The following is a 19,445-nucleotide window of genomic DNA, read 5'->3' on the forward strand; positions in this document are numbered from 1 at the left end:
AATAATTGTTTTAGTGGACACAAAAAATATTATTCTAAATATGCAAATAACTTATTTATTCTTTAGTGAAATCAAGTTGTAAATACTTTATTAGTTCATGTAATTATGTTTTTTTAAAATGTATATAACTTTTTATTTCTTTGTTTTAATCTCAAATGTGTCTGTTATTCATTTCATTTTCATAATATTCTATTATTTTACGATGTCCACGAAAGTTTGCTTTAAAACAATACATTTAAGCCTAAAATCTGTCCATTTTCTTTTAATTGGGAAATTTTCCGAAAAAAATTTAGTTTATTTATATTTGTTTTTTTAACAATTCTTTCAAATAACAATACATCATTGGTATAGTATTAACTATCAGACTATCAAAATTGTTAACTTTATTTAGTTACACCTACAAAATAAAATTTTTCTTATTTTGATATCTTTTATAAAAGAAATCAAATTATACATAAAAAAAGAGTTCAATATCTTTTATAATATAATACTTTTATTATTTTCTTTTTAATATTATAAATATTTTTAATCGAGGCTCATTTTAAAAAAATGAAATTATATAATTTCTTGAATTGAAATTATATATGCAAAAAGTTAAAAATATTATAACAATAAAATAAAAGTACCATTAACCTAAGGAGAGAGAAAAAAATAATAAAAAATAATCATTTATAGTCTGAATTTGGAAACTTTTATGATGGCGTGCATCGGTTAGTCGGTCCAAATCAATCACCTAACTAAGCAACACGAGATGATCATGACTGCCAACGTGTCGGTCACAATCCACATGGCACAACATCCTCAATTTTGCTTACGTTCACTACCATGACGTGGAAACTTCCAAATTCATTCCTTTTCCTCATGCATTAATGTTCTCACACGTGTTCTACTACATTTCTTGTGATGATTCAAATAGCCAAAATAGCACACCATGACATCACCAATTCCAAAACATCACAGAAATATTCATATTATATATGAATGTTGTACACAAACAAGTAACAGCTCTAGTACTTACTAGTTAATTTACTTTTCTATACAACCACTGTATTATATCTCTACTATGTTTGGTGCTACAACTGTTCAATCTCAATTCTGAAGGTTAGAGGTTATTTTCATTTATTTATTATGGATTTTTTTGGTCTTATTTTATGATTTGGATTGTGCTATTACACCAACATGTCTCTCATTATCTGAACATTATTTCAGCACACAAATTTGTCTTGCTAAAGATCAATTAATTACATATGCTTACTGTGGGGCAGAAAACATACATCATTTTCTAAGATTTTATAACTATACTACTGTCACTCTGTATTTATGTGTGTTATTAAAATCATCTTACATTGAACAGTAATATCTGCAAAGTGTACTATCTTTCATGAACTATCAATCTATGATTAGTCTTTTTTATTTTCGATATCTATATATTATCATATAAAACATTAGTTATTGATTTCAGTTTGATGCTTCTATGATTTTCAGATTGACTACATTCTCAGGAAAATCATCCTCAGTTTTCAGTACAGTTCTGAAGTTCGCTCACCTATCTGTGGCGCACATATATGTATATATTCTTCAGCAGTGCATGACATACACAGAGGGAAGAGATGTATGAAAATGAGCTTTGTCTCTGAGATCCATAAGGTTATGTTCTTGCTATTACTGCCCAGCTTAATTAGTAACAGTGGAGCAAAAATTGTTGGCTCATTCTTTCAGTATCCCTTGATGCATAATTGGAACACATGTTATTTTGATGTGCCTGTTGTGTTAGTATATCACCTGCGTGAAGAAGGTTGAATAGCTTATTTGCTATCATCTGATCTCTATACTATAGATATTTTAATTGGCTGAGGGAGTGAAATTTAATTTGCCCAACTTCAATGTCTCCTAGGGAGAACAAATCAAGCATCTTGATGCAAAAATATGAACTGGGAAGGTTACTAGGTAAAGGAACTTTTGGAAAGGTTTACTATGGCCGTTGTACAAGAACTAACCAAAGTGTGGCCATTAAAGTGATTGACAAGAACAAGGTTATAAAAGCTGGGCAGGTTGATCACATTAAAAGGGAAATATCTATTATGAGACTGGTCAAGCACCCAAATGTTATTGAGCTTTTTGAGGTCATGGCCACAAAGAGTAAGATTTACATTGTTATGGAATATGCTAAAGGGGGAGAACTGTTTAAGAAGGTGGCTAAAGGAAAACTCAAAGAAGATGTTGCACACAGATATTTTAGGCAGCTAGTGAATGCAGTGGATTTTTGTCACAGTAGAGGTGTATGCCATAGAGATATAAAGCCAGAGAACATTCTGTTGGATGAAAATGATAATTTGAAGATCTCAGATTTTGGGTTAAGTGCTCTGGCTGATTCCAAACACCAAGATGGCTTGTTGCACACAGCTTGTGGAACACCTGCCTATGTTGCTCCTGAGGTCATCAAAAGGAAAGGTTATGATGGTGCCAAAGCTGATATTTGGTCATGTGGGGTAGTTTTGTTTGTCTTACTAGCAGGTTACATTCCTTTTCAAGATCCTAATTTGATGGTGGTGTATAAGAAGATAAGCAAGGCAGAATTTACCTGTCCTAGATGGTTCCCAAAAGGAGTTCGGAAGCTATTGAGCAAGATGTTGGATCCAAATCCAAACACTAGGATTTCCATAGATGAGATTAAGCAATGTTCTTGGTTTAGGAAGTGGGAAAATGGTACACAGACAACACAAGAAGAGGAAAACAGGAGTGTGAGTGTCTCTCCAAATACAAATCATTCTGAACAATGTGGTCATGGAAGTAATGGCTTAGCAGCAGAAGCAAGGGAAGAGTCAGTTGTGCCAATAAGTATAAATGCCTTTGATATAATCTCCCTTTCACCTGGTTTCAATCTTTGTGGATTCTTTGAAGACAGCTTTCAGAAAAGGGAAGCAAGATTTACTTCAAGACAACCAGCATCTCTCATCATCTTCAGGCTAGAAGAAATTGCAAATCGGCTGAAGATGAAGATAAAGAAAAGAGCTGCGGGTTTGTTGAAATTTGAGGGCCTTCATGAAGGTAGGAAGGGGATCTTATCCATTGATGCTGAGATCTTTGAGGTCACTCCACTTCTGCACTTGGTGGAGGTGAAGAAAACAAATGGAGATACGCTGGAATATGATAAAATATTGAAAGAAGCCATAAGGCCTGCTCTTAAAGATATTGTTTGGGTATGGCAAGGTGACCAACAACAGTAAATCACACACAACAGTTGGAGCAACTGCAGCAACAACAATCTCAGTCCCAAAAACAATATTTCTGAGTTTCCAGTGCCTCAAACCTTATTATTTGTGCATCAATAATATGAAATCCCATTGTAAATGATGTTGTGTCTGTATATTTTTCTTGTTCTTTACAATGTCATGACTTTATTGTAATACATAGAGTCTCAACTTCAGGTAGCAGATGTTTAGTTTGAATATTTTTGCAAGTTTACTGGTTAAAAACCAGTTTGTAGTGGTATTGACTCCAATGTTTTAAGGACATGAGTGATTAATGAGTGTCATACATACTGTCCTAAGAGAAATCAATAAATTCTGTAGTTTCTTTATCAATTCCTCTTATACAAAGACCTGCTTCTGATACAGGCTAAGACAATTTTTTCACAAATCATATCATACATAATCAATCTCAACACATTATCATCACTCTTCTATGTCTAAAACTGATTTTCACAAACAATTGATTTCCAAAATGTTGGGATAAAATCATGTTTATCACAGATTATAAATAATTATTTTTTAAAACAAAATCCTAACTTTCACAAATTAGGTTATATATTGTCCACAACTAGGAATCTAGATCATATTCTAAGAAAGACAATACTCCGCAAAGCGCAAAAGTATCCTTGTAGCATTTTAAATCAGTTCCAAATTATAGGATAAAAATGTTCAAAAACCTATACCTGCCTTGTATGAAGAATTTCAGAGGCTAAGATATTTTCTTTGGAGTACCTGAAGCATTATCATTTGGTCATAGGTGGATTATACTTGTAGAAACCCGTTCTACTCTCGTGAGAATCTATCACTTTAGTCTTCTACTCTATGGAATTTCAGTCTCTAGTTTACTAAAAAAATCATAAGGAAAAGAAGACCAATTCTAAGGAAAGAGAACCATATCTAATTCACAGGATTTTCGTGAATTGAGATATTTTCATTCCAAAAACTCAAACTAATATGTAAAATACTCTTCTATTGAAATATTTGTTCTCCTAAATTAATAGTGAGTAAGAAACATGGTTATTTGCCCATCAACTGCAACATATTGGTATTCCATTTACAGCTAACCAAAAAAGTAACAAACAGTTACAGGCATGTAAGTCTAAACCACATGTTAAGGAAGTGGTTTGTAGTATTTTTGCAGCTAAGTTATGATTATTATCACCATTAAAAGCAGCTATATACCATAAGAATTCATTCAGACTTTGGGGAAGAGGAAGAGACTAAGTGCCTCCAAAGATAGCGACCGCTAGCCATGTCAAGGAAGGTCCAGAACCCAGATTGCAATGCATCACGAACCTGTAGACTCACCAATACACGACATGAAAAGACAACATTTTTGTACAATCTAAAGCATAAACAAAAAGGAATGGAAAAGGGTCATCTTGGTACCTTGGAAGTTGCATTCTTTAAGGTTAGGGTGTGCTCATTGTTTTCATTGTTTGCATCCAACTCAGTGTCAGTGATGTGGGGTTGAGATCTGAAATTTCTGAGGACAAAGAAACCGGCAAGAGTTGCCGACAAGATTACAAGAATGAACCTGAGAGGACACATGGTTTCCTCGGAGTTACAAAGGTTTGTGTGTGTGTATATCAGAGGAATCAGGGTATGACTCTCTTGTGGTGCGAGCTGATTTAAGAAGACACTAAATAAGTTGAAAGTGGGAATGGACTTGACAGTCGAAAAATAAATAAAAGACATGTTGGTGGGTTGGTCTCGATCAACTTTTGTCCTATTATCAAATACTTTACTTTGGCATAACTTGATGCTACTTCTTTCTTCCTTAAATTAAACACAGGGATGGCTAAGAAGAAGAAAAAAGCATGGTGGACTGTTTTATCTCATCTATTTAAAATTATTTTTTGACTGACTTTTTATAAATTTTTTACAATGTCCACGTCATACCATCTTATCAAATGAAAAAAAGTTTGATATAATTTGAAAAGAGAAAACAAAAAATTGGTGTGATGTCAAAGTATCATAGTATTTATTTATAGTTAGTGAACATTACTAAAAATGAAAAAGTTTTTCACATTAATTTATCTTATTTTTCATTACCCTATTTTGGAGTTTAAATGTGAATTTCTCAGGATAGAATCCTATAATAAGTTGAGTAATATTAACTAAAATAAATTTATTTAATATTTTAATATTTTCAAGATTTTAGATTAAATTAAGGAAAATAATAGAGAAGGACCTTTCAGCTTTGTTTCATCCATTCATCATTGACCGGTCAGTCAAAAACAAATCGATCTTACCTATCCTACATATAAAATACAGATTAAGTTTTCTGACTCACCCCAGACAACATTTGGTTTCAAGATTTGTAATTGTCTACATAAGAAATTATTTGTTGTATAATTTGTGTTTCCTCCCTACAATATTCGGGTGCAAATTTTAATAATTTTATTTTTATTTAATTAAATTAGTAAAAATAATAAATGTTAGGCTTAAATACTTATTAGTTTTTAATATTCGTTTAGTTTTTTCAATTTGATGTTAATTTTTTTTTTCAATTTGCTCACAATATTTGTCAAGTTTGTTAAGTTTGGTTCTTTTTGCTAACATCCTTAAAATAATAGTTAATTGATTATGAACACTGAGGATCACATGTCATTTTGTGATTTTTTTTGCACAATCTTTTAACTTTTTTAATATTTTTTATTTAAAAAAAATGACTATGTGTCAAATCAATATCATGTCATATGTTAGAATCAATTTTCTATATTCAATTTTATCATGATATTCATTATATTTTTACAATTTAGTTCCATTTTTTAAAAAAATTGAACAATTTTATCTTTCTCTCACTTGAGACCAAATTTAACTTTTATATAAATGTTATATTAATATTTTTTAAAATTCACACTTTTATTAAATATTTTTTGTTTAAGGTTAAAGTTGGTTTAACATTAGATCGAAAATTTTAAAAGTGGAGAATTTCACTGGTTTAAAAATTTAAGAGGATAAAAATCACATAGAGTATTAAAAATCACATAAACATTATACTAATCAATTATATTACTTTATATTATTTTTAACGGCTTAAAATTTAAAATCAATGGTCTTATTCTCTACTTTAAAAATTTTCATTTTAATTTTAAACCAACTCTAACTCTAAATTAAATATATTTAATAAAAATGAGAATTTTAATAAGAATATCAGTATAACATTTATATAAAAATTAAATTTGGTCTCAATTAGGAGAGAGACAAAAAAATTGTTGAATTCAAAGAAAAAATTAGGAGCAAACTGGACAACAATAACAAATATCAAGACCAAATTGAATATATAAAACTGACTTGACATGTGACATGATATTGGCTTAACACGTGAACATATCTTCTTTTAAAAAAAAAACCATGAAATAACACGTGACATATCTACAATTCGTTAACTACTTTAACAATGTTAGCGAAAAAAAACAAATTGAACAAAATTGACGAATATTATAATAAAATGACAAAATTGAAAAAGTTGAACGAATATCATAACCAAAATTGAACAAACTGAATGAATATTAAAACTAAATCAATATTTACTTATAGTCTTGCATGTTGAACCACATAATACTTTCAACAAGTAATTCTTTTTATAATTTGAATTTTTTAAATATATGAAGCTGCAGGAAGAAATTGTGGAGGTGCAGGAAGAAACTGCCATTCTAGTGTCTAAATGGGCTTGTTTTTAAGTGGGCCTCAGTTCCTCCAATTGTGACAGTAGCTATCGCAAGTTTTGGATTGCACGTCTCAACCAATCATGAAGTGTCTTTGCTAGCACTCCCACATCTTTGATAATTTATTTTAGGTTCTGCTCCACATAGTTTGTTTTGTCTGTTTATTATTATTTTATGTATATTTCCTTCCAAGACATTTTTTAATACTTTTCAATATTAATTATTTTATCAAAATACTAGTAATTATGTTAGTTCATAAACAATTGATATTGTGAATTGTTTATCTTATCTCTCATGCGAATTGGAATTTTTAATTCTAAAAGATAAAATTTTACTAATAATATGTTTTATTTATTAACTACTTAGATGAAAAGTAATTAAGTAAAACAAAAAAAAAATTCTTCCTCCGTGGTGTAACGTCCAATTTAATTATTAAGCGAAATTAAAATAAACATCACACCAAATAGTAATGTAGAGTAGTCCTGGGGTCCTTAACACAATCCCTACAAACTGGGCACACCACGATGCCAACGGAAACCAGATAAAAGTCTAACAAAATGAGAGTAGAATAGTAAAACATAGAGCAATACATGGGCCATAGCCCTGAAGAAAACCCATGAAGAAAAATAAACATAAAGTCCAGTCCAGATGGCTAAGCAACGGAATTGCCATTTCCTTGCTGACTGCGGGAACCTCGCCCATCTGCTCCCATCAATTAAATTGATGATCATCGCAAGAAAGAAGAGCCACATACAAGACAACCATACAACAAACCGGGTAAGATAGAGCCAACAACATTTTCATCATACAGTCAAATATATTTTCACCATCCAATATCCATACAACAACCAAGCATGTTATGACTTTTCAATCAATACACTACGACTCGACTCGACTCATTCGGATACGTATAACTTGGTCGGATTCAGCGGATGCTCGCACTTGTGGTGAATACCTCTGCTCACCCTCGAGCTATGTGTTACAAGTGTTACAATGAATCAATTTCCGTCACCACAAGGTTAGCCCTTAATGAATTTCAGGCCTCCTACTACTCTCACCACAGGAGTCAGTCCGCTCTAGATGAGACTAACTGACTCGTTAGAGTGTCAGGATACAACCTTACCTTGAATCCTTACCTAGTTATACAGATGGGGCACCACCAGGGACACCCACTAACAGGGGTCATGGAATTACGTCTCGATCACTGAAGCGTGACCCTGAAAGTCTCACCTAGAGACTCCAAGGTATTACGCATTGACACCGACCAAACATAATCACACAGCCAAATAACATTCATCATGCATGTATACGTTCGTCATCCCAACCTTTAAAACCAACGCCTTTCATGTTTCAGGCCCAACTCATTTCCATTCATCATAAACCATCCATGCATAAGGATTTCCAACTCATCTCGTTATCATATCTCTTTAATACCAACCATATCATGCTCATTTCATGCCAAGGATTTACTCAAGTTTGTCATTCATAAATTCATACACCCTCTCACACATTCATATTATACCCTACATGCCATTATACAATAATTCCATCAATTTCATACCAAACACAAAAGAGAAAAGGAGTAACCACTCAACCAGCGCATACCCTCGCCCAAACTCGTCGCTCAGGCCAAGGGGTCTCGCTCAGGCGAATTCCCCTTCGCCTAGGCGAGAGTTCGATAACACAGACAGAAACAAATACGCCAGCTCGCTAAGGCGAGCTCACCTCGCCTGAGCGAGATAGACCCTCGCTCAAAAATCAGATCCACCCGCTTGGGCGACAACTCGCGCAGAAGGTCTGGGCAAGCCTTCGTCAGACTCGCCTGGGCGAGATTAACAGTTCTCGCCCTAATTCGCCTGCAACAGATGTGTTTTTCCAAACCAACAAATCATGCAAAGAACTCCACGCATCAAAACAGTGATTTATCCATACAAACAACAAACAAGCTCAAGAACAATCCACAAACAATATAACTCGAAATCCTAACTTCTCGTACCTGGAAAAGGCCTAAGAGCGGGGTGCATCTCCAACAGCGGAACGCAAAACTCCAAAGGTAGATTACTGAGCTGTGGGACAGATGCGGAAGAGTATACGTAAGCCTACGACGAACCCCTACTAGAAGTACAAACATAAAAGCGAAAGGAAAACAAGACCTGAGGTGTAAAGCACTTACATGAGGCTAGGAAACGTAATTGAGCTCAATGGTTCAAGGTTAGGAGTAAACCCTAGCAGAGGAAAAACATCAGCCACTCTAAGGATTGTGAAAGTTTTGTGTTACCAAAATGAGCACAAGGTTAGGGTTGATAGGTTAGGTCTGACCCTTCCTCTTTGGGCCAGCCTTTAGGCCCATAAGATTGGAGCAACCCTTCAAATAAAAGGGACAGAATGAAACGGACCTTACACGTGGTACTTATATGCATTTGAAATCTATCGTAAGAAATAGATACATATCAGAGATCTAAAAACACCTTTATTCAAGATCATAATTATATTACTAAGAGCTTGATATTGTGTAATTAATGTAATCAATTTAATTAATATTTATTAAAATGTAAACTTTTTTATGAAAATAATTAATTATATTTTATTATTGTAGATTATTCCATTGATGTATAGTGTATTCAACTAAATGTCCCTTTTAAAATTGCTCTCTGTTCATTTTTAAATATCACGTCTTTTAATTAAAATCACGAAGCTTATTTTTTTTTAAGAAAATAATTTTAAAATTATATTTAATCTTTGGCTATTAAAAATAAAATAATTTCAACTGACAATTATAAATACAAATGTGTTATTATTATTATTATATTATTATTATTATTATTACATACAAAATGTTAACAATAAACATTAAACATACATTTAATAAATTGATAACTATTGAATTTAATAAATATGTTATATTTGATAAGTTTATTAATTAACACTAAATAAAATACTTACTTATATCTTCATGAAAAAAAAAGTAAAGTTGTAATACTGATGTTACATTAATGTTTATGTGACAAGTATTATTATTATGAAATAGTTTATTCTTTTGTAAATATAATTAAAATCCTTTAAGTTTTATTAGATTTAACAATTGTGTTAAAGGTTTCTAACTCATAATTGTTTGAGTGAAGTGTGTGAGTCGTTGTATGTTACATGCGCATTCAATTCCTATTAAGAGAAACAACTACTACAAATTTATATTTCATTCAATAACTATAATATATTAAAGTGTTTTTGCAAAAGATAAATAAATATTACGGTTAAAGCATATAAAATAGAAAATTTTCTATAAAGAATATTTTTTAATATACATTACTTATAATTTTATATAAATATTATTTTTAATATACATTACTTAAAAATTCATTATGACGCTGCATCATATAGTTAGCGATATTTGTATTATTTCACATAGTTTTTTATTTTCACTTTTTATATGATTAAATAAGAGGAAGATAAATTTCTAAATTTTCAATACATTTTCTCTCTTTCGAATTTCATTTTTCATTTCTGATTTTCCCTACTTTTTTCTTTTTTCTTTTTTTTTTAGTTGCCGACTAATTAACTATTCTTTAAAATATTTAGTCGCAAATGTCACCCATCACACGCAAGAAATTAATTCTTTACTTTTAAGGTCATTCGTGGCCAAAATAGTAGCAATAGTTTGTCCAACGTCAAGTCAAGTGCATCTTTCATGCTGTTACCGTCACTACGGGTCAACTTTGTTTTCCTCATTAAATATAATTAAGAAAACGAAAGGTAACTAAAACTGTTTAACTTTGATTTAATTATAAAGGATTAATAGTTTTTTTTAAGTTCTATTGTTATAATAATTTTTTTTTCAATTTTTTCTATTTATTCTTGACTTTTTTTTTTATAAAATGAATTAATATTTTCCTTTATTAAATTTGGCATTAGAATCACTAAAATTGAAATAAAAAATTGTTGGATATTTAATATATTAAACATAAAGACAAATTACAATATATATATATATATATATATATATATATATATATATATAACAAGTATTTTGTCATTTTATAAATTTATTTTATGAGATTGAGATAAACATAAACTCTCTTCTAACATACTATAATTTAACAAAATCTTGTTAAATATATCGTGTTACTTCGACTTTTTTGTATTTCAGAGTTCATTTGACCATAAATTTATAAAATAGGATTCCTTGAATTTTTTTTAAAGTAGGTCAAGTCGTCGGGGTAGAAGATGAATTACAGGTGAAGTCATCATCCATTCAGCCAATTTCTGTTTTTTTTTTCAAACAAGCAAAGTTGTCCCTATACAGGACAATTTCTATGTACGTGAACTCATGTCTATGAATATGAATTGTGCAGTGCATATTGCAGCAGTGCGTGCCTGTATCAACAATTTTGGACAAAGCAAAGTCGGTATTAAAACATACGTTTTTCGATATGAAGTCGTCACCACTGCAGCTAGTTTCCATTAAATGGTATGTTGAATTCGTTGTGCTCCATGCCGGTTTTCAATGAGAAGTTGTCACCATTGCAGCCGATTTTACTTTCCTATGCGAAAAAACAGAAACTAGCTGAGTGGAGGACAACTTCCTTTGTAATATCGTCTTCCATCCTGACGACTTAATCCCTTTTGACAAAAAAAAAAATTAAACAGACCATTTTTACAAATTTGACTTCAAATAGACTCTCAAATACAAAAAAACTTGTTACTTCCTATCACTATCCATAAATATTTAGCTCATATTTAATGTAAAATCAAACATAAATTAAATAAAATACTCTATTACAATATATTAATAATAACAAACTTTACTTTAAAACTAAGCTTTATAAAATTAAATTAAATTTAAAGTTAAATATATTTTTCGTTTGTTAAATTATTTTCAAGTTATTTCAAAACAACTAACTATATACTTATTTTATGTTCACTTTATTTTTACAATAAACTAGAGTACAATCTATTGAAAAAAAATGTTATTTTTTTTATAAAATTGCACAAACTACAATATAATGTACACGTATAATTTGTTGAAAAATATCTTACATTATTTTCATTAATTTGTCAAAACAAAACACTATATATTTAATTTAAAGATGAAAAAATAAATAAAAGATATATTTAACTCTTAATTTTTTTTAAATATCATAATTACATAAAAGACGTCATCATGGTCACAATTATTATATATATTCTATAAGATACACTATAAATACTATTGCATGATTCTCTGTTGTGGGTCCGCCGGAATATTGTGTTTGGCAATTATTTTTAGCAAATTTTGTCAGTAATCATTAATCGCAATTATAGTGTGATTAACACACTAATTTACACTTATCATGCATGACATGTCCCGCACCAAAGGTAGTGACACATACATAACAATAATAATACATGTTTTTTTTCATCACAGACAACCATGTTAGGTATACCACATTATTGTATTCAGATATCCTTCTATTTATTATTTTGAGGTAGATATGTAATATCACTGAGGATAATCTTATATATACTTTTCAAATATGATACTTTTGAAGACTTTATTTTATGATAAATATTTTACCTTAAGTCATTCTCACTTTCAAACTATATATCCTATATATGAAATCCAAAGTTAAAATTTCCAACAAGAAAACTAATATTTGGTGTCAAGAGTTTATGATTGAAAAATGGATTCCAACAGCAACCATATTTTGTCTGGGCAGCCAACGAAAAGCGACAAAGAACTTAACGTAGCATGCATTAATGGAGGAACAATCCAAAAAAAAATAGTATTTTAAATGTTTTTTTTTTGTTCAGATCGAGAGAGTAACATGGTTCAATTAATTGAATGGTTCAGTTCTACGCGAACTTTCTCACATGCTGCTATGCTTCAAATTTGGATGGTTGTTAAGCTCTGTCGCGTGTACCATACCTCGTTGCCTCCTTTTTTTCTTTTCATACCTTAATTATGAATATAATGAATGAAAATAAATTTAGGATAAATAATGTTAAAAATTACGTTAAAAAGTTGTGTGTTGATTCTTCTAAATCACCTAATAATTTTTGAACTTGAACAAGTTTGAAAAGTTAGGGTACTATTTCAATTTGGACCACTTGTTGAAGTAGCAGAGAATGCAGGGTGGTACTGCAGCGTGTCCATTTGCTATTAATTAAAGGCCACAATATAAGACCAAGTGAATGTGACTGAACATGATCGTGGAGTTCAGGAATCGTACTTATGATTCTGAATTATATTACTATAATCATTATACTTTGTTGGTGTAATTTGTGGACAAAAGCACCCAAGCAATACATATCACCACTTTAGATAATTGATATTTTCTTCCTAGACAAGTATGAGGCATGTTAAGATGCACCATTTTAGGCTATTATATTATTATTATTATTATTATTATTATTATTATTATTTAGTTAAAGTAGAACATGTAAGTACGACTTTGTTATTTTAATCTTTTTATTTGTGGTGAAATTTTGAATCTATTTTTTTTTTTTTGTAATTCAGGGTAATTGAAGTTATTTTTCTTCTTATAAAAATTCAAAGTGAAAAAAAGAGAGAGTTAGAATAAGTTTTGGACAATTTTGAAATAATTGTATATTGATAGAGGGTGAAATATTGTATTGTATATAGATAATTAATACAAGTGTAATTTTTATTTTGACAAAATAAATAATTTCTTTTACTTATTTATAATTAGCATATCTATATCGATATGAATGTGAGTGGAGTCGTTAGTCTTCCCAAATGATGTTTTCCCACATTAATAATGGAATTTAAATTAATATATGGTGACAATAATGTCAATTTTGAAATAAACTTAAAAAATTTCTTAAATGTTTTCCCACATTAATAAATGTGTTGATTTGTAAATGGTAAAAAGAATATTAAAAAAATAATGAGAGTAAAGAAATGGGAGAGTTTAAAGTTCAACACAATCACATCTTTGCTTATTTATTTTGATTGTGTAGGTTATTGTTCATCAAATAATTTAGGGATTTGCTAGTTTTTAGAAATTAGACTTACCTTTTTGTTAAACGTATCTTTGAATATAATACTATATGCATATACTTAAGGTAAATGTCTCTTTGAGAGTACTTATGTCTAACATTTAAGGCATACTACAAGTTTTGTTTATTTCAAATGTGGCTTTGACAATGATACATCGCTCAGATTAGTGTTTCCTTTAAAACAAAGTTCATGCAATTAGTGAAATTGATGTCCATATTTATTGTCTCTACCATATGTTTAGGTCTATTTATTTCAATGGAATTTTGATCTAACCAAGAAACAATTTGTTCAAATCTAATTTCATTATAAAAGAAAGGGAAAAAAGTGATTTTGATCTCTAAATTTTAACTTAATTTAAAAATGGTACTTGGTTGAAACTTGATCACTGTTTGATCTATGCATTTTCAAAATTATTGTTTTTTGTCCATACTTTTTTAACCGCATCAAATTTATTCTACATGTTATGTTATTTAATTTTTTATAAAATAAAATAAAAAAAATAAAATACTAGTATCATCGACCTAACCACGCTTTTAACAATTAATTAAAAGAATTAAAAAAAACTTAAATATTAGTGTTAGTCTAGTCACACTTTCTTTTAATTCAATTTATAATATATAATAATATATTAATAATTATTATAAATATCATATTGTTATGCTCTTAATAAATGTTGAACATGATTTTCGTGTGCATAGTGTTGTTATATCTCTTGTACGTTTTCCGTAGAATTTCATCTAATTAGTTGAATTTTGTGAGAATTGATTTTTAACTTATATAAATCTCATAAAAACATGAGAGAAAATATACAATCCAACTTTATTTATGAATTGTTACCAATTCCAATAGACTACATAAACATATCCGATAAAAAAGGTGAATGAAGAAGAGGAACCAACACTGATCATAGATTTGCTACACCCGCACGACGGCCACCTATCCAACAAGATTTAACCACCTATTCATACGACAAATGGCACACATAATCAGTTACTACTTTTGTGGTCATTGAGAAGTGTCGTGAAAAAATGCTAAGAAGTTATCCATTTGTTGATGCCGGGAGGCAGGCACATGGACCATAGATAGCCATTGTCAAATCATTACAAAAATGCATTTTATTAGATCTGAAGCTGTAATTTAATCGAACACTTTATATGCAATTAAATAAGAGAAGGCACATACTAGAAGAAAACATGTCAGGAAGAAAATGGCCAATCCACCACATATTTAAATCTAACCGCAGAGATAAATATGTACTATAAGCTTAACTCAACAAATTCCAGAATTAAGCATCATACCAAGATTTGAAAGAAGTGAGAATCAAATTAGAAAACTTACGATGAGGACAATCTACGGAAAGTGCTGACACTTTCCACCAGAGAGAACACGACAAACAAGTTCACGAGGAATATGTTTTTGAAGAAAATTGTGGAAATCAAGTTATAACTTTATTTCTTCTTTTTCTTGCAAGTGCAGCAAAAACCTCAAGGATACTAGTTTTTTCTTCTACCAGTTGGGCCCTCCCTTCACCACCCCATGGGTATTATCTGTAATTTGTAAAGAGAGTGAAGTAACGCGGAAGAAATTAATTAGTTTATTAAATCTGTCATTTAAAAGCTCATGTTTTTTTCTTTAGAAATTACATCATTGCATTATGTATTAAAATGATTTTAATGTATCCCATTGATAAGACTGACTTTAAAAAGTTTTTTTTTTTTCAAGTAATGATTAGCAAGGTAGAAATTTATTGAAATGGGGTAAGAAGAAATCATGAAATTGTAAGCTATTTTCATAACATAAAAAAGTTCATGCAAATGTTCCTCTATTCCATTTGAATTTCCAAGCAGTTCAAGGGAATCCTGGGGAACTGATTGTAATAACCTGCAAATACAAGAATTAACTTATTAGAACAACAATTGTTGCTTTAATAAATTTCAACCAACCACTTTGAAATAATAAGGCTAAGCAAAATACTGTAATACTTTACATATAAGCATGATAAATGATAAAATAATATACATAGCGAATTTGCACGCTTAATCAACGATGTGTTCCACGTCTATTTGTGCCCTACTTCGTTTCAATTTTCAATTCTCCACTTCCAATTTGTTTTCAATTTTGTTTAAAATTTACTAATTGAGAAATAATAATGACGCTGAATCATGATTCACCGGCAACCGGCTGCGCACCGGTTTCCTCCCGATCCGACGTCGTACTGCTACTCGCTGCACAGAGATACGGCCTAAGCTTATTGCTCCACACATCCCTAAAAACTCCGCCATTCCCATCCCTCCTTCTCACCTCAACCACAACCAGTTCCGGTGATAACCGGTAAACCTCCACTAAAGCGGCGAAATTACCATTACACCCCTCCAACTCCACCCCACACTCCTTCCTTCTCCGCACGATAATACCCTCCACAGTAGCCGCCGCCGCAACTAACTTCTCCACCACCTTCTCCGGCGACTCCTTCAGTATAAACCTCTCTCCCTCTTCCACCTCCTTCAACGAATCAAACAAACCAGAGAGATTCAAGCCTGTGGAGAAAGAAATTATATCAAACGCGTTCAAATCTTTCACCCCATCCCCTTCACTCTTCCATTCCAAACCCAAATCGCCAAAAGTAACCTCCTTGTACCCCTTTTTGAACCACGCGTCCTTCAAAATCTCATCCACAGAGATCCTCGTCTCGGGATTCGTATCCAACAACCTCGCCAGAAACCTCCTTAACTCCGTCGAAAACCACCTCGGACACCGGTACTCCCCCTTGTAAATCTTCCTGTACATCACCATAAGATTCGGGTCATTGAACGGTAGATACCCGGCCACAAGAACAAAGAGAATAACCCCGGAAGACCAAACATCAACTTTGGCCCCATCGTAACCCTTCTTCGCCAAAATCTCCGGTGCCACGTAAGCAGGGGTCCCACATAGCGTGTGCAGCACCCCATCCACCGCCAGCTGCTCCTTCACCGCGCCGAGTCCGAAGTCGGAGACTTTGAGGTTTCCCTGCTCGTCCAGCAGTAGATTCTCCGGCTTCAAGTCGCGGTGGAAAACGCCGCGCGCGTGGCAGTACCCGACGGCGGAGATCAACTGCTGGAAGAACCGTCGCGCGAGATCTTCGCTGAATCGACTTTTCGCGATCCTCGAGAAGAGCTCGCCTCCTTTCGCAAATTCCAAGATGAAGTAGATTTTGGTCTTGGTCGCCAGCACTTCGTGGAGTTTCACGATGTTGGGGTGGTGAAGACGGCTCATGATGGTAATCTCGCGCTTCACGTTGGTGGTCATCCCCGTTGCGGCCAGTTTCTTCTTGCTTACCACTTTCACTGCCACGCTTTGCCCCTTGTCGATGTTACGCGCGTGGTACACCTTCGCGAACGCGCCGCATCCTAAGAGCCTTCCCACCTCGTATTTTCCGAACAAGACGGTGCTTTCCGCCGCCACCTGTTCAATTTCCGGCATTAGCACGATCGTTTCTGGTCTTGAGAAATTGGGGGATTAGTGTAGAGCGGTTCAAAGGGATCTAGAAATTTCGCGAAATTGTTGATTGAGGCTTTTGGGATTTATTTCCTTTTCCGCTGTTGTGGTTGGTGGAAGCGTAATTGGAAGGGATCGATTACGTTATAAGGAAACGAGGTTTTGCTGGCATTGGCTGTTTGAGAGGTTTCACGAAGAAACTGCTTTAGAACTTCGTTGGAAGATTACGTATATGAGTTGGTTTGGTGGTGATTAATGTCTCCACTTAAGACTGAATGGGTTCTCAGCAGGGGAAGAGGGGGTGGCTATTTATTTCTCATTATTTAATTACTAGTGTAAACACAGGCGCTATCGCGCCTGTGTGTATGCATCTTTTAAACTTAAATGTTATTAAGTTAATATATAAGCTAAAATTATAATATTAGTAGATGATAATATTGTAATGTTATTAAGTTAATATATAAACTAAAATTATATTTATTAAAAATAAAGTGAAGTATATCAGAACAGATGAAAAAATAACCATTGATAAATAAAGAAGAAGAAAAGAAGCATAGATAGCCGATTTTATAAAAAACTTGTAAAAGTAATGGTCAATTTTAAAAAATTTAATAAATTATTATATTTAAAAGGTAAACTTGGTATTTTGAAATGTGGACACAAAAAGGAGAATCCCCTTTATATATTGTTATAGATTTAATGTATTAAGAGAAACAAAAAATTATTTGCTGTAATTTTTGTAGTTTTGTAGCTTCGATATATCTTTTTTATCTTTTTCAAAGTCAATTAGATAATATAAATTATGAGCGATAATGTAAAATAACGTTAGAAAAATATAAATTGAAATATTTCAAAATTTAAAATACAAAAATAAAAAATGAGCTGTAGATATTGAAGGAAAAAGATTCCCCACCTTTAAATCTTCTTCACAATATTTGTATCTCTTGCATAAGATTTTTAATTAATTATCTGATACATCATCAGTTATATATCTCCACAAGATATTACTATTTATTCAAGAAATTTTAATTGAAAAAATAAATATTAAAACTAGTGAGGTAACGTCTCATATTAAAATTGGAAAAAATGAGTTGTGATAAATTATATTAAAACTATTTTCTCTCTTAACATTAAAAGAATAAATAAACAATTGAAATATGAGAATAAAAACAACCAATATGATAAATATTAGAAGTAGTTTCTAAAATAATAGATTTAATTAGTGTCTTAATAAGAATGGGAATCATTAAAAAATTACACATGTAAAGAAGAAGGGTTTAATGACACGCGTGAAGGGTGCGTGTGTGGGTTGGACTTAGGAGATCGCTAGGTGGATCCATTGCTTGAATGGGAACGTGATTCCCCTCTTCTTTCCAACAGTCGTAGGTTTTAATTGTGGCCATACACGTGGGCGGTGGTGATTGGGACGGCAGATTGACTTTGCAATAAGATATTGCCACGTCGGTGCCGGTTTTACCAAAATAGTTGATTTTTTCTCTTGTACAGTTGGGGCGCTTTGAAATTGAGCTTTAATATGTTGAGAATTTCTTGCAAAGATTAAAAAAGGAGTTTACCAGTGTTTTTGGACTCTTTCTTTGAAACGATAATATTTTTTAATCTTTGTTAAAAAAAATAATGTTCGATCTCTCAGAAAAGCATAATATATGTGGTTTTAGAAAATTAAAATAAAATTCTAAGAAATAAGAATGATTCTCAAGAACTGAGAATATACTTTAAAAAGTGAGATACTTTCAAAATACCATTACAATGCGCAATGGAATCTAATGAGTGTTCATGGTTTCTCCCAAAGGGATATTTTGACACACAAAATAAATTATGTGAAAACTTAATATATTAGTGTTTTGTTCATATTTATTTTATTTTTTCATTTAAAATTATAATGCATATTAAAACGAGTTGTAAACTATTATTTTTCTTCTCCTTTCAAGAGCAAAAATAGAAGAGAAAAGACAATTAAGAAGTAGAAAACAACGACTAACTATAAGTTTGTTTTTATAAATATATTATTAGTACAAAATATTTATC

At 31.6% G+C, this 19,445-nt stretch overlaps 2 protein-coding genes and 1 pseudogene across 3 annotated transcripts; 1 reads left to right on the top strand and 2 right to left on the bottom strand.

The window, feature by feature from the left end:
- Nucleotides 1-963: 963 nt before the first annotated feature.
- LOC114193370 (CBL-interacting serine/threonine-protein kinase 10-like) lies at nt 964-3,584 on the top strand. The gene is made up of 2 exons (XM_085665825.1): nt 964-1,101; nt 1,486-3,584. The coding sequence occupies exon 2, from the start codon at nt 1,884-1,886 to the stop codon at nt 3,225-3,227; it is 1,344 nt and encodes a 447-aa protein (XP_085521951.1). The 5' UTR covers nt 964-1,101; nt 1,486-1,883; the 3' UTR covers nt 3,228-3,584.
- A 617-nt stretch (nt 3,585-4,201) lies between these two features.
- Nucleotides 4,202-4,912, bottom strand: LOC114193371 (uncharacterized). Its single transcript, XM_028083138.2, has 2 exons — nt 4,641-4,912; nt 4,202-4,547 (listed from the first exon to the last, which is right to left on the bottom strand). Exons 1-2 carry the CDS (start codon nt 4,800-4,802, stop codon nt 4,443-4,445), a joined length of 267 nt encoding a protein of 88 aa, XP_027938939.1. The 5' UTR covers nt 4,803-4,912; the 3' UTR covers nt 4,202-4,442.
- Nucleotides 4,913-15,884: 10,972 nt separating this feature from the next.
- On the bottom strand, nt 15,885-17,685 carry LOC114194061 (CBL-interacting serine/threonine-protein kinase 11 pseudogene; annotated as a pseudogene). Its single transcript, XR_014984171.1, has one exon. The product of XR_014984171.1 is annotated as a CBL-interacting serine/threonine-protein kinase 11 pseudogene (transcript).
- Nucleotides 17,686-19,445: the final 1,760 nt, after the last annotated feature.

This window comes from Vigna unguiculata, chromosome 8 (genome assembly GCF_037176805.1).
Source record: "Vigna unguiculata cultivar grain cowpea cultivar isolate G323 ecotype 2 chromosome 8, ASM3717680v1, whole genome shotgun sequence".
Lineage (NCBI taxonomy): Eukaryota > Viridiplantae > Streptophyta > Magnoliopsida > Fabales > Fabaceae > Vigna > Vigna unguiculata.

Coding starts and splice junctions, on each gene's coding strand:
- LOC114193371 (XM_028083138.2), bottom strand. CDS start 4,802: ATGTGTCCTCTCAGGTTCATTCTTGTAATCTTGTCGGCAACTCTTGCC. Junction 4,548..4,640: donor TAAAGAATGCAACTTCCAAG/GTACCAAGATGA, acceptor GTGAGTCTACAG/GTTCGTGATGCATTGCAATC.
- LOC114193370 (XM_085665825.1), top strand. CDS start 1,884: ATGTCTCCTAGGGAGAACAAATCAAGCATCTTGATGCAAAAATATGAA.